This window comes from Labrus mixtus, chromosome 4 (genome assembly GCF_963584025.1).
Source record: "Labrus mixtus chromosome 4, fLabMix1.1, whole genome shotgun sequence".
Taxonomy (NCBI): domain Eukaryota; kingdom Metazoa; phylum Chordata; class Actinopteri; order Labriformes; family Labridae; genus Labrus; species Labrus mixtus.
In genome coordinates, this window is record NC_083615.1 from 30,068,446 (window position 1) to 30,090,698 (window position 22,253).

Here is a 22,253-nt window from a genome sequence, read left to right on the forward strand (position 1 = left end):
GACGTCGTGCTGCTTGTGTTCTTGTTTGAGCGGAACAAGAATCTGCTTCATGAAATCATTTCTTTGCCAGCATGCCAAAGTCTCCTCTGTGGATACATTCATGACTCTGGTTTATACCTGATCCGTCCTCTCGGCCAATCAGAGCAGCCCAATGGTATTTTTAAACGATGTTGCCATCCAGCTGCTGGAAGTGTCTGCACGCCGAGGAAGGCCGTAGGAAATATTGGCACGGCTTTCACAGGTCTCTTTATGAAGCGGGCATCTGAAAGGAGGTCAGTATATAATACTGTTTGTGCATTTACATCCCAGATGAGCCACTGAGGAGTCTCAGAAACCCTGTTCGCTTATTCATGGTTTGATTTTGTGGGCCAAAAAGTTATTTAAAGCATTAGCTTATACTTTGAACTCATGCATTAAATAATCATAGTCAGTGTGGAAGCAGCTCATGCATATTTAATTTCTCATCTCCATTCCCTTCCTGAGTCAGGTCATCTCAAGCTATTCAACATTTCTTTCATCTGCTGCCAAACCATCAGAAACTTCCTATTTCCTGTTTGAGAGTTAAGATTCAAAGAGTTCATGTTTTGGTTCTGCATCTTGGTAAAGCCTACTTTAGGTTCACTTCAGAGTGTTTCTACTTTTTAATCTTCTTATGTTCCTGGTTGCAGTCTAAATAACAGGACTCCCTGCTGCATGTGTTTGTTATACTGTCATGGTGTAATGACACACTAGTGACGAGGCAGCAGCAGCCTGGATGCAAAATATCTATATTTGGTTTCAGAGCCAAAGCTGAGTCACTGCCCTCAGATCAGCACCTACACTGTGCATGCCCACATTATATATCACTTATTCACCTAGAAAATAACACACATTCTCAAAGGCTTATTTTTAATGTAAAGGATCCTGCTTACTTCAAAATAAATTATTTTGTATGTTATTTCTTTTGTTTAAAGGAAGAACTACTTTTTACACAAACATTCAGCAGAAGAATATCCTCAGTCATGACTCAGACGTTTACAGTCTACAACGAGTGAGAAGCATGAGTCCCCACAGCTGTAATGTTGTTGGAGCTGTGTTTACATCATGTTTACATCATGTTTACATCATGTTTACATGGACAGGATGGCCTTGAGTATAAAGCTGCTTTAGTCAAGGACTACAGAAAAGAAGAACATACTCACTGATTATTTGGATGTTACATATGTGTCTTTAGATTATGGTCATTCTGTGTCAATTTATGTGCAATATGAATTAATGAGTGAACCAAAGTGTGCTTTTTTTTCTCTCAAACAAATCTTATCTTCTTGTAGTTATAGAAATCCCTCATTGTGAATATTTGCTGTGGAAAATGTTCTCAAAATCTTCAGCATGCTGTGAATCACTTTTTCAGCGACCTACCCAGCGTCAGCAGTGCAGACATTTAAAATAAGTGTATAAAAAGGATCCTTATTAACCAGCACAGTTCTGTTTTCAGTGAAATTCAGGGTGATTACACTTTGTGATTCTTAGTGAAGAATCAATACACTGTTTAGTCGTTTTGGAAGAAATAAAAAACTGACACCAGTGGAGACTGAACTGCTTTTTTTTCCTCCCTGGATTTTAAATACAGAAGTGAGTCTTGGAAGACGACGGTTGTGAATATTATTTATTAGAAAAACATTGTGTTCAACATGTTTTCTGACATCCTGTGTGCTCACAGTGATGGTGACGCAGTGTGTGCAGCTCAGCCAGGACACAAACAGAAAGTGGATTAAACAAGTAAAAACATGGAGTCAAGGTAAACTAGAAACCAATTACAAAACAATAGGGAGTGGAATATAGAATTAAATATATATTTAAAAATAAATATAAATAAAACCATGAAACAAAAACACTTTCAAAGTCTTCACATACGCTGGAAAAGGTTCACCTTCACTGCTAACCATCCAGCCCTGAATAAAGACCAGCAAAGAGGCACTGAAATCCACTTTGTCAGTGAGGTACAGTAACACACACACACACACACACACACACACACACACACACACACACACACACACACACACACACACACACACACACACACACACACACACACACACACACACACACACACACACACACACACACACACACACACACACACACACACACACACACACACACACACACACACACACACACACACACACACACACACACACACACACACACACACACACACACACACACACACACACACACACACACACACACACACACACACACACACACACACACACACACACACACACACACACACACACACACACACACACACACACACACACACACACACACGCTTCATTATAATCAAATACAGCTCTGTCTTTTTACATGCATACAGAATGCAACTGAAGTCTCCTTTGGTCAGATAAATAGAAACAGAGTGGATGGGTTTGGATAAGGAATGCCAACGTGCCGGTGTGCTTCATCCGTCCTCGCTGCTGAACAGATTGCGTTCACTCAGACGCCATGTTGACTGACAAAGGCTGCAGCAGTGGTGCCACAGAAGGCAAAGTGATGTTTTGCCACCGAGGAGGAGGAGGAGGTGTTGGGGCAGTGGGGCAATCTGCATTCACACTGAAAGCAACACAAGGATAGAAGTGCTTCAATTCCAGCTGTGAAGGGTTGAACTTGATGTGCTTATTGGCTGGTTAAAGCCAATCAGATTGCTGAGCATCTTAGCATTACTAACGTAGTCACTCTTTCTTATTTCTATGTTTTGTGAATGCTCAGAGAACATTTGCTCATCTCATGTTGCTCTTGGTGTGAACCCAGCAGTGGGAGGAGGGGTACAGTGTGCAGCCAGTCTCATGCTGAGGGTGACGGTGTGTCTGGGTCTGGCTCATAGTGGTAAGTGGCCTGAGTGTAGCTGCTGCTGCTGCTGTGCTGCTGGTTGTGTGCAGCCTGGCTCGGACTGTCCTGAGCCTGCTGCTGGTTGGGGCCTTCATAGCCCAGAGCGAGCTGCGGGCCTGCACTGTTCTCTGATGCCTGCCCGTATGTCAGCTGCTGTGCTTCACTGACGCTGGGCGTCGGCTGTGGCAGATTGTCCAGCTCGTCCACCTGCGGTCCTGAAGGTTGCATGACCACCAGCTGGTCCTGGGGAATGTCTGCAGCGGCCGCCGCCAGGTTAGTGATGGACTTAGACTTGACGCACTGGAAGTCCACGTGGCGGCTCTTCCCTTCCTCCTTTTCCCAGGACATCCGGATGAAGGGACGCTGGACATAGTTGTAGATGACCTCTGGGCGACCTCCAGGGCGACGCTTCACTTTCTCTTTATAGGTGGGGTAGCCTGAATCAAATCAAGAAAGGACAACTGATTAGAACAAGAGTGCAGGAACAGGAAACAGGTGGGTTATAAAGATCCATTTAGAATATTAAGAGCAAGTCTATAATATGTTTGTTACTAATAATGTTTCAGAGTATCATGCTGAGACGTTTTATCTTCAAATATGATTGATCGATTAAAAAAGGGAAATGAATATGGCGCTCAGTGAATCAAGGTGTTCCTCTTGTTTTAGGAAACATTAGAACAAATGTCTCTTTGTGTTTTAGTGAGTGTCAACATACTGTATGTCACTGTCCCTGTGTTGTACTTTTATTTATTTTTCTTGTACTTTTTTATGCTGATATGGACCTATGGATCTGAAATAAAGTAGAACTTTTGGAGGGGGGAATCTTGTTGAGGTTGAAACTAAAGTTGAAGAATTTGTGAACTTCATGTTCTTCTTTGGGTGGCTTAAGATGGATGCCATTTACTTTACTTACTTTACTGTAAACACTCAGCAGGAGCTAGAAGCTGATTAGCTTAGCTTAGCATAAACACTGGAAACAAGTCAGTTTCAAACATTCAGCTATTCAACTCATTGACTCAGTTTGATTTTCCACATAAACCCACAAGTTACCGGGGAGGTGGAGGTGTTGGTTTGGAATCGGCAGCTGCCAGACAGCTTGTACAAAAGCGCTGGTAAATGTCAGACTCCTCCTGTGAGTATGGATTAACTATTACATCATGAAAGTGTTATGAAAAGATGTTGTTGTGGAGACCTGGGTTTATCTATAACAACTATTACATGGTGTTCACATCATCCCCCATGTGTTCATGTTGTGTGATGCCAACTCGTTTAAGAGTTTTACACTGCAGCGCTGAGGAAAGTTTGACTATTTCTCTATTACAAGTAAAACTGCTTCCATGACGCAAAAATACTTCTGTACTTTTTTATTTGAATTCCAAACAGCTCTAAAGGGCAGTGTTTACTACAGAGAGTCTTCTGTGGAAGAAAAAACAGCTCAGACAAACGTCTATTCCACATTCTAGACGCAGCTTTAGATCTGAACCAGAAACAGACAGCTACTTCAAACTGAAGTGATTCTGATGCAAACATTCAGAAGTGTCCATGAAGATAGAAAACAAGTAAAACATGAGTACCTTCTATTCCCAATCTGATCTTCTTCAGTCCTCTGTCCTTCAGCACCGACTTGGCCACATCTCTGTTCTCGATGTACTTGAAGAAGCGGTACAGTTTGGTGCTGTAGATGACTGTTGAGAAACAGAGAGAGATTTAACACATGAACCCTCTGCATGATTCAGATCTGTTCACATTGTCAACAAAGCGGTGATGGAGGCTGATAATGTGTTCACAGTGAGTAATGTCTCTGTGGAGAATAAATAGCACTCTTATGAGGGACTATTTTAAACTGTGGTTAATCCACATTTGATGCTCTAGTGAGTAGGGGAGTGAAAATAGAATACAGTGAGTCTGTGTGTACATGTAAAGGAGGATTATGTCAGCTACAGAATGACTCACAGATGTGTGTTTCATCGTTTTGAGTGGCACAGCATGGAGTATTAAGATATGAACATCCAGAAGCAGTATCTTACTCTGAGAGTACTCCTCTCCCATCTGAGGAGGGTACTCTTCATCCCAGTCCACCACGTCGTCATCGGTCAGCACCACCACATGACACTCCCTCTCTCCGCTCTGAGCGCTGGCCACCATCAGCGGCAGCACCATCTCCTCCAGGTAACACTCAAACTGATGCCGGGCTCCGTCGTTAGACAGCTCGTGCATCAGGGCGCCTGTGGAAGAACCACACGGAGATTTAGAAGGAGGACAGGACTGTGGAACATCCAAATACTAGAATAGCAAAGTCTCACTTTAGGCTGAGAAATATGTTACCAAATGAACTAAATGTAGTTCAACACACAGTATATTAAAACATCATCCCTCCTGCTGTATTTAGAATAGGAAGCACACCTTTCTCTTTCTAAAAATATAATGATGATTATTAGGGCACGACTGATTTGGGATTTTTTGGGGCAGATAACGATATTGGTATTAGGGAGGAGGAAAAAATCAGATACCGATATATTTCGGCCGATATCGTTCTTCAATCTGTGTTCTGTAGAGATAGATATAGTTTGACACATTTATTGTGCTAAATGCAATTATCAAACACTTGTGGAAAAGATATAATGAAGACAAGATGTTCACACAACAAAGTAACTGCTCATGTATGTGTGTCATCACTTGACACTTTGGAGGGTTGTAATGCTCGATGTAATCCATATAGAACACTCTGATGGTGAATGAGAACTGCTAGTGTTACACAATGAAACTCAAATGTTAAGCTATTGGACTGGTGAATAAATATAGTAATATCGGTATTGTATATCTGCGATAAAAATTAGCCGATACTGGAAGTCTGCTATATGCTAATATCAGCCAATGTTACTTGCTGGCCGATTAATCGATCTGACTCTAATGATTATGTTTCATAAAACAAAAACAACACTACTGGGCTACTTTTAGTTACTCTGATTGAAGTTGTAAAGGCCATGATGAACAGCACACTTCTTACACAAAGTAAAGAAGTATTAAAGAGCCGTATTCCTGCTGTCAAAGAACTACAAATAAAACAAGATAAAAAAGTAAGTTTTTAATATGTACAGACGATGGAGGAGCACTAGTGTGAGTGTAAATATCTAACAGTATAAGACAGCTTAAGGTTGTTCTGCTCTTACTGATCTGTTGAGCTTTAGCCCAGGTTTCATCATCATCTACACATGTCTGATAATGCACGAGCATGCTGGCTTGATGGCAATTATGCTCATTCAACACCAGAGTTTTTATGTACAAGAAAGATGAAGACTGCTGGTTATATGAGGGTAGTTAATGTAATTAAAGACATGGATGACGATGTAAGAGCTCCAGGATTCCCCCGGTGACCCTCAGGAAACAGTAACTGTGTTTACACATGGCATCTTGATGTGACATCTTCACACTCTTTTCTAACAATAAAAAGACAGTCAGAGCACTGATATTCTGACTTCTTCTAGCTAGTTAATGAATGTTTTATTCTTTTTTTTTGTGAGCCACTTTTTTCTCTTTTAGATAGAACAGTCAAAGAGAGACAGGAAATGTTGGGAGGAGAGAGCTGGGGATGCAGTAAAGGGCCGAGGTCGGATTCGAACCCATGGCTGCTGCGATGAGGACTACAGCCTCTGTACACGGGGCGCGTGACATAACCACTAGGCTACCAGCGCCCCGGATTTTCTATTTTGATTCAATGCTGTGGTGAAACCTGCGAGGTTCTGAGTAGATAAAACACATAGTTTATGTTGATACACAGCCTGAGATTTGACTATAGACTTGTTAGCATTGCTGGCTCTTTCAACAGGTGTCATTAGCAATATGTGCTGCCTCTTAAGAGTGGTTTATAGATGCAGAAGGAAGTGATCTAGATGAGACCAACATGAACAACAGAAACAACTAAAAAAAACCTGCGACCACTGACTTGAATCACTTAAAAGCACATTATGTAGGTACAAGAATAGATATGCTTTACAAAGTTGGTCATTTGCCCACGTAACTGGCATTAGATCTCAGAGCTAATCATGACCTACTTAGAGCACAACACAGCACACAGTCAGCAGCAGCAGCAGCAGCAGCCTGTGAGCTGGAGCTCCTCCTCCCACACACTCACAGATACAAACAAGAGGCACCAGCAGGCACAGAATAACACAGAATAACACGATCGCACACACACATGCTGAAGAGCATCTTTACACCGTGCTATGAGACACATGTCACAGGTGCGTCACAAATACATTTACGCAAACAGCTTCACTTAGCTGTGACAAAAAAAAAAAAAAAAAAAAAATCAGGTATCTTCTATGCATTCAAGAAACTAATGAAGTGGACTGTGTCTGCGTGTAGTTCCGGTAAGCAGCAGTAAATGTTGATCACCAACACTAAAGATAACACTAAACCCCGGACGATTCCAAAGTAAATACTATCAAAACGTCCATGTTGAGTTGAAAGAGTAAAGCAGGCTCAATACATTCCTCCTCTTTATCTTTCTGAATGTCATTTTCTCTCTGCTTAAAGTGACAACAAAAGCGATCTTTGCTCCACACTCACCAACGTCATGCAACTACATCCGCCCGCAGCTCCGCACCGTTCACACAGTAAAATGTGCAGTGTAGCGTACTCACTGAGGTCTCTGCACTTGATGGTGCTGTAGTTGAAGGAGATACAGAGGTAGTCACATGCCTCCCGCAGCTCGGGAATAGAAACGCCGTCAGGGCAGCGGATTATCCCCGACTTGTAGTAATCCTGCCATTTTCAGCAGCACGCGCACACACACACACACACACACACACACACACACACACACACACACACACACACACACATATGAATATATACATACACAAATGAGAAAACAAGGAGAACAGTGGGTGTTCACACACACACACAAGCATGGGAGAAAAAACAAGGCGCCATTATTGATGCTGCTTTGCTCACACAGGCGGCAGAGAGAGAGAGAGAGTGTGGGAGAGGGATGGATGAGGAAGAGGAGGAGGACAGGGGGGGTTGAGAGTGAACAGCCATGAAAGTAAAACCAGTGGATAATCAGAAGGGAAAGTGAGAGAGGACGGGGGCGGAGAGCAAAGGGTGATGACAGCGAAAGCTAAGGACCTCACTTTCCCTCGCTGTTCCACTTCCCATCCTCCCGCTGTCTCTGCATGCTCGTGTCAGAGGAGACAGCGACAGCGGCTGTTTCCGTCCAGAGGAGCAGCTCAAACACTACAGGCTGCACACACACTCTCAGCTCCTGTTGCCCACTGCTCTCTCTCTCATATCTCCTTGGGTTTTGTTTAATGCAGACAAAGACGTGCACATGCCATAATCCATTAGGCCATAATAACCACAACCAAGCACTTATTATTAGCCCGTTAGCTGTACATGCACAAAGAGCACAGTCCAATGGAGTGTGTGTTACACTTGCCAGAAACAGTTTTGGAAGCAACAACAAAAGCTGATCAGGAATACTTTAAGTGATATGTTCTATTAGCCCTAATGTCTAACTGACAAAGATATCTGTCAGCTGATATTACTGCTCGATGTTAGCCTATCACAGCTATGAAGCTCTTTTCTCATGTATTCATTAAGACATCAGTCATATACAGTATATATATCTCTCACTCTCTTTCTTTTCCTGCTACAGTGATCAGCTGTTCATGACCGTTTTCTTTCTTAAGTACTAAACCAGCCAGATTCAGCCATGACTTTTTATCAACCAATCATCCTGCTGCTGTCCATTTCTAAATCTCTCTTCTGCTGCTGTCATGTTGTTGTTTCAGTTAGATCATTGAGACCCTTTTCCAACCCAGTCAGAACCAATTCAACTCATCAGTATTCAGGTCCAGCTTTTCAAAAGTCCACTCCTCATTACACCCGACGTTCTGCCTTCACCACCACCAAACCAAAGTGTAGAGTCCATTGAGGTCTGAGGGGTATCCTATCCTGCTCTTGGTCTCACTACACCTTTGAAAGACTTTCACATTTCTCATACTTTTTATATTTTTTTTATATTATTTTTTAAATATATTCTATTAATCCCTGAGGGGAAATTCTGGTTTTACACTCTTTTATTTAGAGACATGCTTCTCACGCACAGGCCTGAATCACACACATGTACAAACAGGAGCTGTGGACATGCATTAGTGGAGAGATGTCAGAGTGGGGCTGCTACACACTGATACACAGGAAGCACACAAGAGCAGTTGGGATTTGGTGCCAGAAGGTGCCCTGGCACCTCTCCAGCTACCAGAACAACTTTCATATTATGGTCCACATCGGGACTTGAACCGGCTACACTCCGGTTTCCAAACCTAGTCCCTAGGGACTGAGCTACTGCAACCCTTTTCTTTTTATTTTTTGTGATTTATTTTGGGCTTTAATGGAGATATAGGACAGTGGATAGAGTCAGAAATCAGGGAGAGAGAGAGAGGCGAACGACATGAGGGAAAGGAGCCACAGGCCGGACCCGAACCCGGGCCAAAGACCACAGCCGCCCCACTGCAACCCTTTTCTAAACTAAATACGTTTTGACTCATTATGAAATGATGAAGACTCTCCTGATTGAAATAAAATAATCCATTAATGTTTTACACAATAAAACTTTTTTTTGTCAGTTGCTAGTATTGCTTATCAGTCTACATTCATACTTAGCTGTTAATACTACTTTTACCATCTTATTCCTTGTTATAATAGGTCTTGCTGTTGCTCTGTTTGTTCCTATCCTTCTTCCTGCATCTCCCTCTTTCCAATCCCAACATAGTTTAAACACATGGTTGTTCATCATGAGTCTGCTTTTGCTCGAGGTTTCTGCCTCTTAAAGGAAGTTTTCCCCTTGCCACTGTTACTTTGCTAAATGTTGCTTGGTGCTCATGAATGATGGATTAATGTTGGGTTCTTTGTAATATATGGTGAGGAGTTCTATTTGATCTCGGAAGACAGAAATTCAGAGTTCCTGGTCTAACACATCTTCAGAAACGTCCCCTGAAGTCGGAATTCTGACTTGGAAACTCTGAGAACCTTCAGTAGTCCGAGTTAAAATCCAACATGGCTGCTACGTGCATCATCAGTATCGTTTTATCTGTAACTGTTAAATAGTAAATGAATCCTCTTTCTGTGTTATTAAATGAATCACACCGATAGTATCGTGCAAGTTCTATCTGTAGACATGTTTTCATGTTATATCATGGTTATCATCTGGTATTAGCTAACAAAAAAAGTTACTCCTGGAGTCGTCCATGTTGCTTGTCTGTCTTGTTGCCAACTTGCAACTGGAACTCTCTCTCAACCAATGAGGATGTGCGGGAAGAATGTGAGACATTTTACATCCCCCTTTCAAGCATGAGTAAGGAATGAATACTTGAGATTTTTAAGCTGTGTTTGGGGAAAACTCTTTTTAGAGCAGCTTGAAATAACACAAGATAATTGTTCCCTAATGCTTGATGTTGCTTTTATAAGCATGCCTTCATGTGTCTGGTTTTAGGTTTTTCAGAATCTTTGCAGCTGATTCACTCCTTAAAATAGCTGATCATCAAGTGCCAACTTGGAAGTGTGCTGAGAAGATTACTGTGCAGAAAAGAAATGAAAGGTTGGAACTAGTCTGGAAAAAATGCAAAAAAGTATAAAATCTACTAATGACAATTATGGGCCACATCTTAAACGTTATGCACTCAGACATTTTCAAGAGCTTTTCAAATTGCTGAACTAAAGGACAAACAGGTAGACTTTTATATAAAAATAGCTGGACATGCCTCTCAGTTTGAGCAGTAAAAATAAACCGCAGATAGAGAATAGGATCAGAGGAAGTGGAGGGCTATATCTGTATTGAGAGAGATGTTGAATGTGTTAGAAGGAAAGAGGGCGATTAGGTGGGAGTGAATAAAACATTGAGAGACGCAGTCCATGTGTTATAAAGGTTCTGAACTCACTGGACGAAGGAAAGATGAGGGAGAAAAAGGAGGGGGATACAACATAGATCAAAGAAATAAGAAGGTCAAAGGAGATAAAAAGTGAAAGAGAGAAACAGAACAGAGGAAGTGAGACTAAACTAGACAAACAAACTGTAAATCAATGGAATGAATGCAGTAGGTAGAAAAGTACAAACTGTGACAGTCTGGAGGTAAAGATGTAACAGAAAGTCAGCGTTCTCACCAGAATGGCTCTGAAAACAGTGGAGCTGATACCATCGGCCACCTCAAACTCTCCTTTTTCATTGGGTCGAGTGAAGTTGTGGTCCCGCCCAGAACCGAACATCCTGACACACAAACAAAAAGATGACAGGGTCAACATGTTTTCTCTTTCATTTGTTATCATCGGCGAGAAAACAAACTGACCGTAAGAATAGATTCAAAGGATATTTCAGAGGACAGCAAGCTTCGAAACTAGGCTGGCACATTAATGATGTTGAAGGCGCTTTAAAAAAAACACAACACAGCAAACACAAAAAGGAAAGTCTTTTCAAAATAAGTTCATTAAAGAAAAATAGACCTTACCTAACTTACTCAAAAGATGATACCTTGAACAAAACAAGGATCATTACTTCTTTCTTAAGTGTTCTCTGTAACTGTGTAAGCACTACATCAGTGGTGTTGAGACACACTTGAACTGACCTTCACTGGGCGACCTGTCTGAGAACTTTAGCATTTTACAGTCTGAACAACCAGCTCCAGTTTCAAAAAGAAGTTTGCTGGATTACTTTGAGACATAAAAATAGAACGCTGCACAAAACAGGTGGACGGCAATGTACTTTCAAAAAATATAATTACAGCTTTTGGTTTCCTGGAATGGCAGATGGTAGATATCTCTATCCTCTTTAGCAAAGCCAAACAGGAAATGATAATACTGTTATACATGCATCCAGTAAAACCAATTCAGAAGACTCTGTTGCAGCACTGACGATCAACATTCAGGCAATTGTGTCAGCATGCTGTGTGTTATTAAAAACTAAAATGTCGCATAAAGTTTGCCACCTAGAATATGAGGAAGGCCTTAAAAGGGTGAGCGAGCAAAAGCAAAGACAATGTTCATATATAATAGAACAGGCACACAATCGGACTGATTGGCCGATTTTCTGCCTGTTCGATGGTGATCTGTGACCGGGCGCTCTTCTCAAATATCTCAGACTCTGTGCCGATCTCAGACTAATAAACACAAGCCGCATGTTTTATGCCTATGCACAGGAACACAAAGAAATGTGACAGAGACAAACACACAAGCTAACAGAGCAGCAGTGTGGATGTCAGGTGCTCATCAGCAGAGGTGAAAAAGCATCGACCTACAGGAAGTGCAGTGTTTCCCATAGGTTTATCAGTTAGAGGGGGGGGGGTTAACTGGACCCCGGTGGCGGGAGGGCAGCTGGGGGTGGCACATCAAGAGGCCACCCTCCCAAATGAATAGTGGGGGAAACGCTGAGCATTTCCAGATTTGGTTTTGCATCAGCGCTGTCCTAGGAATTTAAAATAATATTTATTTAATATTCCTGGAATATTATTTGGTTATTGTGGGACACTTATAGTTAATTTGCTTTGTTTTGTCTGGGATGATAGTCTGGAAGTGATACACTATTGCATTTTTCCCTTGGGTCATTTTGTGTTCACATACTGTCCTAACACCATTACATCACCGCCTCCTTTTCTGACTGCGTGGGTAAACAACGCGTACTGGTTACACTTTGCATTGTGGAAAAGCTTCAAGATGCCAGTTTACTAGTTAACATGCCAACATATTGAGACGTCAGTTGTAAGAGGGAGGAGGTCAAATATCGTATAAACATTTGGGCAGATGAGCTCATCTTTCAAATCTTGGACACCACTCACAAAAAAAAACAGAAGGGGAGAGAGGGGCTTTCAACACACTGCTGGTGTTACAGTTTGACTCGTGACCATGTAAACTTGTGACTTCAAGCCGAATGCCTCAGTGGTTGTTGACAATAGCTGCTGAAAACTGAAAAGAGACTTCCCCAGCGCGCCTCTTTATTTTTCCATTGAAGAGGAATCTGAAGAGATCATTTTGATATCTAAATGAAAAAACTAAACAAAGAGGTATTCATCAGATCTCTTGCCGTTCTGTGGCAACTACGGCAATCACAGGCTGAAGGTCGGCAGATAATATGATTAGTCTTTAAACTCCAAAGGCAACATGTAAAGTGTAAAACGATGAGACCAGCTGGGCAAAAGTGGAGGCTCGAGATAAGAGGGGGACAAATCCCCCCTGGCCTCGACGATATAGACCAAAACCAAACCAGTCATTGAACCAGTACATGTTGTTGAGTCTGTGATGTTGAGATGGATGGAGATGGTGAGTATGATGTTATATCACTATATTAATACTGATTACCGATAGTAATTGAAATTGCCTAGAAGCCATTTAACTGCATCTGCTAGATTACTACTACTGCTACTACAACCACTATTACTAGAGTGTGATGAGTCAAACAACTATTTTTTTGGGGTTGCTGGGTTGATTATGTCCTCATGCATACTAACTGCTCCAGGGTTAGAATAGAAGCGAGCTGGGACCACCTCTTCAAGGCAATCACAGCTCACTTTTGTTCCGCTTTAGAGTTATTTTTTTCTGTTCCCGTATGTCCTATACAAACCGGGCCATGGGGGAAACGCCATCTTATTTCAGAACAATTTCTTAAAAAGATCCAGACATGAAAGCCCCCTTCAAAGACAGAATCTCAGTGTGTGATAAAGAATTTTCAACGGATGTGAGACTTTGCAGGACAGATTATAGATCTAAGCGTACTGGATATAAAACCAAGTTAAAAACTTGTATATTGCTCATGTAGGAAGCACAGAAAACAGCAGCAGAAAGATAAGAGACTATGAGTAATAGCCTAATTAAATAGTCATAAATTGTAGTTATTTGATGGGTAATTCACTATTTCTTAAGTATCCTGTGAGAATGCAGCTGAAGAGAGTGAAGCAGGTGTTTCTTTACATGATAATGAGAGGTGGTCAGGTAACCTGGTGCAGTTTTAAGGTTGTTGTTTTTTGTTTTTCAATTAACAGTCAGTGTTTTATTGTGGTCATAAAATAGAATTTCTATTAAAGAAAGCCACAAAAATGTTTTGTTTGCTGTCAAATTCTTTCTTTTAAAAAAGGAAATTGCAATGGGTGAATCTCAATTCATTAAACAATATAGACTCTAAATACAGCGTTTTGTAACCCTCGAGTCTCAGTAATTACCTGCCAAGCATGGTGTTGGGTTGAGCTGTGAAGATGGCAGGATCCACCACAAATCTTGTATTGTCCACTATAAGCGTAACTCTCTCTCCCAGTCTCAATCCACTGCGATGGCCGTCTTTACAGCTGAGGTCATACACATATATCATATCGCACAGTCCCTGGCCCAATGATTTGGAGTGGTGGTCTGTTCCCAAAGAACCAAGGGAACGAGGTATGTGTCCACTGTACAGGGCCCCTCCAACGTGGGAGTAGGGAAGAGAGACCCTGGGAGGACGTGGACTGGAGGATCTGGAGGATGAGCCTCCATCGCCACGTTCACGGTCTGAAGAGGACACACACACAACAGTGAAGGAAATGTTCAGTAAGTGTTGTAAGAGTTGACTTTGTAATGTAATGTTAACATTCTTTCTATCCTCCTCACCGTGCTGCCGAGTGGGAGAAGTGACATTCCTGATGCACGGTGTCAGCTGGCTCTCTGCTCTCTCATGGGATGAGTCACGTGAGCGGTCGCTGGAGCGCCGCCGTTGTTCCCGGTAATGTTCTGCTCCGCCTCTTTCTCGAGCCCCTCCAGATGCACTGCCACCAGCTCCGCCCCCATTCAGACTCATAGTGTTGACCTGCTGCTGCTGCTGCTGCTGCTGCTCGCTGTCCAATACTGACAAACCCCAATGCCGGTCACTGAAACACAATAACACACACAGAAGAAATGAATGAACTTGTCTTACATTTAATAATGAAAATAGTGGTTAATGCTTCGACTACTTCACACTGGACCAGAGAAAACAAATCTGCTCTACCTTGTAGGGGTGTACAATACCTTGCAATACCATTGATACAAACATGGACAATTTAAATCAATGAGACAAAATATATAAAATGTGATTCTCTTTTTAAACCAGCAGGGGGCACTGCTCCTTTGACTTCTCTAGTTTGACATCAGGAGCGGAAGAAGTGAGGGGTACAGACATCGCAGAGGAGAGGGAAGGTTTTGGGACGGCTAAAGCAGTCTTGTTTTAAAACGGGGGTGTAGAAGTGATGCATCACGTGAAAGGAGGGATACATTGAGAAGCTCAAGACCCCCAAAACATATTAATAACATGCACTGGGAAGCAGTTTTACTGTATTGATTCTCAAAAACTCTGTTTCTACGCATAGATGCAAAGATGCTATTATTTAACTAAATGACACAGGGAGATCCGCCATCCAAAGCAAAATGAACTAAAAATAGAATATAAACTGCATTACAATAACCTCTTGTGATATGTATATTAAAGCAAAGGGTATGCCAAAAGTCAACCCGACTTATCTGAGAGGAGAAGTCATGTCCCAGGCAAACATTAAGTAACAAATAGTAATGTTGAAGAACAGTAAACGGATTCCCCACTTCAAGCCTGAGCGGAATGACACTGCAAATCACACAGAAACTGAGGCACTGGTGCATCATTTCATGCAACAATGAGATAGATTATTTCCCTTCGCTCTAGGCAAACGCATACTCTCACACACACAGTGGTGCAGAAATGGCTCAGAGGGTAAAGGGTTTGTTTTGTGCGTGCTGAGCTGTGGAACGAGGAGAGAGCCTGAAAAAAAGTTTTGCAGTCGACTTGTTTGAACCCTTACAGGAGCTGAGTGCTGCAGAAACAGGGACGCCACCTATCCACCAAGCTCAGCCTGCAGTTACACCAATTACACACACACACACACACACACTGCCCAAGCCGCCATTAGAGAGTTTATCCATCTGAAACAAACTGAGGGAGCTGAACTCGCTTAGAGAGAGCACAACAGTCAGAAATGGCATGATCAACGGTTTACTTGCTCCATGATCTGCTTTATCAGAGATTTGATACTGATGGGTTTGAAATACTCGTTCCCGCCTCAGAGCCAGTGAAGCTTCCCAGAGTAGTTTTCTGTAATTCTGTGTTTTTCTGGAGAAAGAGAGCAGTTGTGATATCCTAACTTCAGAGAGTACTCAAACACACAATCTTATGCAAACATAAACACAAAGGAGCTTAGACATACATGCACTCAAACGAGGATTTGAAGTGCTCATGATGGATTAGTGATGGGTCTTTGTAGATGATATAACAATGAGTAAAGTCTTTTACCTGCTCTTTTCTAAAGTGTCTTGAGATGAAATTTATGAATTGAATGAAGTGTTCAAAAAGTAATCCAAAAGTTTGAACTCTTTCTAAAAAAAAATGTGTAGCACTTATACTACTCTTTTTCCCCAACTAATTTCCTCAGGGAAGGCTTTAATTTAGTAATCCATAAAGGAGCACTATCCTCATCGGACCCCATTCCCTAAGTTTGGTGGCCAGAGTAGATGTTTTTTTCCTCAAATGTAAACTAAAGCTGTAAAAAATATCTTTAAAAAACATATTTTTTGAGGCTACAGGGGTCACTTCTGTAGCCACTGGCCAACGTATTATAAATCAAACACTAAAGGGGGGAGGGGAGGGAAAGAAGTGCTTAAGATTTTTAATAGTTTGACTGTGGCTCAGTGGATGCGTTGGTTGTCCCTCAACTGAAGGATCCCCAGGTCCAGTAGTTACTACATGTCTGAAGCATCCTTGAACAAAACACTTAACTCCCAAGAGGCTCCCATGGCTTCATCAGCGAATGTTTATAAATTGATTAATTTATACTGATGGACACTCATACGATGGAAACACATAACAGCCGCAGTCATCAGTGTGTGAATGGGTTTAAATGTGAAGCTAGGACCTGCGGTGTAAAAGCGCTTTGAGTAGTCAGATGACTAGAAAAGAGCTGCAAGCTCAAGTCCATTTACCATTTACTATTGAGCATTGTTTTTATGGTTAGCCAATAATACTGTATAGATGCAGACATTACTCCTGAAATACTGACTTGTTTGCAGTCGACTTGTTTGAATCTGAACAGAAGCTGAGTGCTGAAGAATCACCTATCCACCAGGCTCAGCCTGCGGGTACACCAGTTACACACAAAGGCAATTGAGTGTTACCCAAGGACACTTTGACAAGTAACAGCAGGAGCTGGGGATTGGACCCCTGACCTTCCAGTTGCGAGATCACCGACTCTACAACTGAGTCACATATCCCAAATATCAAGTGAATGCAGGGAGTCATTGGTCTGGTGACAAGCAACAAAACAAACTGCAGCGTGTATCACAAAAGGGGCAATGCAGGATGACTTTACAAAAGTTACAAAGGAAATGTGGATAGTTCTGTATCACCAGATACTAAAGGATCGATATACAAAAAGGATAAATGTTACCATATGTTTTATAATAAGATCATTGTTGAGCTGTAATGTGATAAATTACACTCCTGCTGTTGTGCTAATGAATGTATCCATTTCACTTCCAGTGCACCAATGCAGTTGTCTATCTGATCTATAGTGCTGAGGTTATAAGGCAGAAACACATGCAGGCTTCAGTAATGAAGCGAGCCCTGCTCTCCTGAGAGGAGCTGCTATGAAATATGATGATGACCATCTACTGTAGGCTATGGGATCAGGGAGACGGAAAATGGGAGCAAGGAGGAGGGGAAACAGAAAGCAGGGGGACTTCTTTTTTTAAATCATTCTATAAAAATGGAGTTAGTGACGTAAAATAGAGTGCTGCTTTCTACTCTGCACATCACATGACTGGACAAACATGAATAGACCAGTCAAACATAACGGGGAACAGCTCATCAGTGCATTTTGGATTCAATTTTGTATATAACTACAGAACAAAATAACTCATGTGGACAATAGTTCTTAAGGACTATTATGAGCTGCTCATTGTTAAATAAGAATAGTAAAACATTTTTATCATATCATAGTGTCCAACTAACAAGCTATGTATTATATTTTGGCAGAGCTTTAAAGGCCGGTAATGAGAGAAACCTCCTTGGATACTGGCTGACTTTCTTAAAGTGCTGGACAGCCGGGTAAGTGGCCAGCTCAGTGATTGGGTGTCTAATTGGATAACAGTCTGGGTGGGTAGACACAGACAGAGCAGACTAAGATGTAGCAAGACCAGTGAACGGACAAAAAAAAAAGGATCAACAGTGCAGTGAAAGATGCACATGAAATGACTCATCACACCTTACCAACACCCAGTCAAGGTCACAGATTGGGGTGATGCTCAATCAATGTCTGTTGTGTAAGATTATGTCTTGTGCCAAACACACAACCACTGCATGCAGACACAAAGGATGAAAAACACAACAATAAAAGGGTTAATAAAGTCAAACTTTAAATGTAGGAAAATCAGTGTGTATGGTTAGTATTTAAATTCTCAATTACACTCTAAAAGACTAAACTTCAAATATAAAAAGAGCAAAACAAGACCCTTTACTTTCTTTTTTAAATATGTCTATTTCTCACCACATCTGCAGACAGGCAGTGTCCTTGAAGATAGGGGTCACCATAGCAGCTAAGGAGAGGAAGAAATGTGCACGCACACACACCTCTCCTTGTGCTTCGGTGTGTTCAGGTGTAGACGGCAATTTCCCTATATCAGACATAATCACTGAAAATGTGACAAAATGCACGTAAAAAAAGTATTCCAGGCATGATACCTTCTTTTCCAAACTGCTACTGTAAGATTGATTGTGATATGTTTTATTGACCTACACTGAAGTCTGACAGAGCAAAAATCCATGTTTAATTTCTAATGGGATTTAAATGCCAGGCAGAATTAGGATGTTAAAACAATGTTGCTGAACTTTCAGCCAAACAGACAGGCAACCAAAACCAGGGAACAAAGGAACTGAGGAGGCAAAATTTGACTCAGGGCAGGCAGCTCCTCTCATCTTACACGTGTCGATGCAAATCTACCGAAGCCAAGATATCACAGAAAGAACAAGAGGGGGCTAACATTTCACTTGTCCAATTTCCCATTAATAAAGGCAACTCCCCATTGATGTCACAATCTCTCTTTTTCTTTTGCTGAATGGGCAAACGGCCTAAAGCACTTATAAAAGCTTGGAAACAGCTTTAATGTGTTTATTACAACTCAAGTTCACTTACCAATTTCAGATACAATAACGCAGACAGAGACGCAAGGCATCTTGGTAGTCTATTAAAAGCATGAGGTGAGAGCCTCGAGGGGTGAGGGTCCCATCTATTATTTAGGGGCTGCTGACACAGACACATAGACGGGCAAAGGCAGAGAACGCACTCTCTGCAGCAGTCTGGGTTAAAATCATTTGAAATGATGCTGACAATAGGACCTTTACCTTTATAGCAATAATGATATTGACATCACTAACATCCTTATTTAAGATTTGCATGATATCACTGGTATTTCCCAAAGCATGCAGCCTATTGTTACATAGAACTATTAAATGGTATACCATCATCATACTCTTTCACTCATTTTTACAAGTCGAGGAGGTCCCATCATGGGTAATACAGTTTGTCTTTTTTTTCTTGAGCATTATTAGAATTCCCCCCTTTTTTTTTTTTTTACCTATAACCTATATGAAAAGCAACATAATATGTAACACAATCTGAGAGCTAGTCGCCCGGTGCTTTGAAAGCCATCGTGCACCTACCGGTCGGTATCAGAGGGCCAAGTGAAGACAAAGCAGCAGGGGATGAGCTGCGGGATGACAGCGGCACAAAAGCCTTGCGCTCCTCCGAACAAAGCGGGCTTGCCGGCAGCTTCAGCATCCTCGCTCATTACTTTGCAACTTCCTCAGCATCGTTTCCACAAACTCAACCCGGACTTCAACTCGCAGCTACAATCCAGAGCTTCGACTCAAAGAGACGCGGAGCAGCCAGTCATTCAGAGTCACCGGAGGGACCTTAAACTGTGAATGGCCGCGTGCATGACTGAATCAGAGAGATGATGCCTTCACGTACTCCTCGTAAATCCCCACTTCTGCTTGCTCAATATAAAGCAGGACATTTTACAATCATCATTCGTGGATTACAACAAATCAGACTCCCCCGTCGTAACTTTAAGTTAAATATTACAATTGGCAATGGTTATTTTTGCACAATTATCACTTGTTATCATGATATGTAACTTGATTGTTTCTTTAAATTAGTATCAAATTATCATAAGTAACTATCAAACAGTTAAATCACCATGTCTGCAAGACTGTCAATGGTCTTTTTTCTTTCCTAACATTATAACATGAAGCTAAAATATAACAACAAACTCTACAAGACTAACTGCACCACCCTCACCTTTAAAGGCTCCGGCTGATTGAGAACTACTGCAACAAAACAGTTTAAGCATCAACACCTTCGTGACGCTAGGGGACTCTTTCACACTACAACAAACGTATTATACATGTCCAAGGGTGTATGTCTGCACCCTGTAACCCGTCTCCACACGTCCTCTTCCAGACTCACGCATAACAGATACATGCAAAATGACTCTCAGTATCGTAATATTGGAAAGGTAATCTCCTGACTCCCTCTATATTGCAATGGTCCATGGCTCCAGATGGAGACATCAATAGGTCACCTCCGGCTTTAAAATGTTTTCATTTTCAGAATAATTGTCACTAGCAATTCAGATAATACACAGAAGGGATTAACCATCGAGGCATCTGTCTGTACTACAACACCAACCTCCCGTCCTGCATAGTGAATGTATCCGCTATACAAGACATTTACATGCACTGTATCTGGATAGGTTTTCCATTCATGAAAAGATGCAGGATGACAATAACTGTGGATGACAATTTAATTCAGAACCAAACCAAATTGATTTAGTTATTTGAGGTAGTTAATTATGAGGGACAAAAAAATGACTAAAGTATAAATAAATTAATAAATAAATAAATGTTGGGAGAAATGCATACAATAATGTATATATAAATAAATATATAAATGCTGAAAACAATACATCAATGAATAAATAATAAATACACTTTGTTAATGAAAAAGGCTATTTATATATTTTTACATGTATTTATTAGCGTATTTCTACAGTTATATATGTATCAATGCATACATTTCCACATTAATTGAGTTATTAATTTATTTCTGTATTTTTACATTTACACATCTATTTATTTCTGTGTCCAGGTCGTAAGAGGAAATGTATATATGTAAATTTGCTTCTGTCTGTTTTTCAAATTGACCAATCCTACTTCAGTAATGTTAGGACGGCCCACTTAATTTACATATTTACGTTTCCTTGTACAACATGGACACAGAAATAAATATATGAATATATTTATTTATATATTTTTTTTTTTATGAATTGTTGCATTTATTTATATATATATATTTATTGATGCATTTATTTAATTATTTATTTATTTATACATTATTGTATGCATTTCTCCCAACATTAATTAATTTATTTATACTTTAGTCATTTTTTGTCCCTCATAGTATGTTAATCAATTATACAAGTGCAAAATGCCAATAAACAGAATCTCTGATATAATTGACCAAAACCAGGATGACATAGGGGGTCATCTCAGCACACAGTCATTACGTTATCTTAACACAGAGATAATAAGAACATTAATGTATGTTTATCCTTATCATTAAGGACTCTTCTACTTGAACACAAACGTTGACACAAAACATTTTAACTCTTCATATTTCACTGCAGAGATAAACTGTATTACTGTGTGGAGTGACTGAATACATTTCAAGGCTTACTTTAAAGTATGCTAGTGTAAACATTGTTGATTTTGAACAAACCCAACAAAATAAAAGGTAATAAGTAAGTCACATCTTAATCACAGAGACTTTAGAGTTGTTAGTTAGCTTACTGCGAGTTAGCTTTAAGCTACACTTCTTCCGTTGGGTGGCTAACGTTAGCTGTCTGCCTATTTCAAAAACTGTTTAACTCAACTTCTCTTTACCTCCTTGCATTATATTCCGATTAGACGATTTGCCGAAACAGCCCACTTTGACTCAAATGTGTTGAAGACAAGAGTATTCCCGTAGGTGGCACAGGCTTACATCAACTCCGTTTAGCTGTAGATCTTTGTTTTGGTGTTGGAAAGCGAGATTCACGTGAAACATCGCGAGATAATTGCACTTCCCAAGGGAACCCCGTTTGCACTGTGGGTTTGCGCCATAGACTCTTATATTATTATTCACAGTCTATGGTTTGCACCGGTTTGAACCTCAATAATTAAGCGAGATTTGTGTTGTATATCTGTGGTGGTCTTCAATGGTATTCATAGGGTACACTCATACGCACACAAGCACAAAAACACA

At 40.9% G+C, this 22,253-nt stretch overlaps 1 protein-coding gene across 3 annotated transcripts; it reads right to left on the minus strand.

Moving 5' to 3' along the window:
- Window positions 1–2,291: 2,291 nt before the first annotated feature.
- Window positions 2,292–22,052, minus strand: LOC132973395 (BTB/POZ domain-containing protein 10-like). 3 transcript variants are annotated; one of them, XM_061036838.1, is made up of 8 exons: window positions 21,893–22,052; window positions 14,503–14,759; window positions 14,082–14,403; window positions 11,041–11,143; window positions 7,521–7,641; window positions 4,905–5,102; window positions 4,452–4,562; window positions 2,292–3,314 (listed from the first exon to the last, which is right to left on the minus strand). In XM_061036838.1, the coding sequence occupies exons 2-8, from the start codon at window positions 14,687–14,689 to the stop codon at window positions 2,833–2,835; spliced, it is 1,524 nt and encodes a 507-aa protein (XP_060892821.1). In that variant the 5' UTR covers window positions 14,690–14,759; window positions 21,893–22,052; the 3' UTR covers window positions 2,292–2,832. The 3 variants fall into 3 exon arrangements, with proteins under 3 accessions (XP_060892821.1, XP_060892822.1, XP_060892820.1); XM_061036839.1 differs by lacking the exon at window positions 21,893–22,052 and adding an exon at window positions 21,687–21,838; XM_061036837.1 differs by lacking the exon at window positions 21,893–22,052 and adding an exon at window positions 19,610–19,892.
- Window positions 22,053–22,253: the final 201 nt, after the last annotated feature.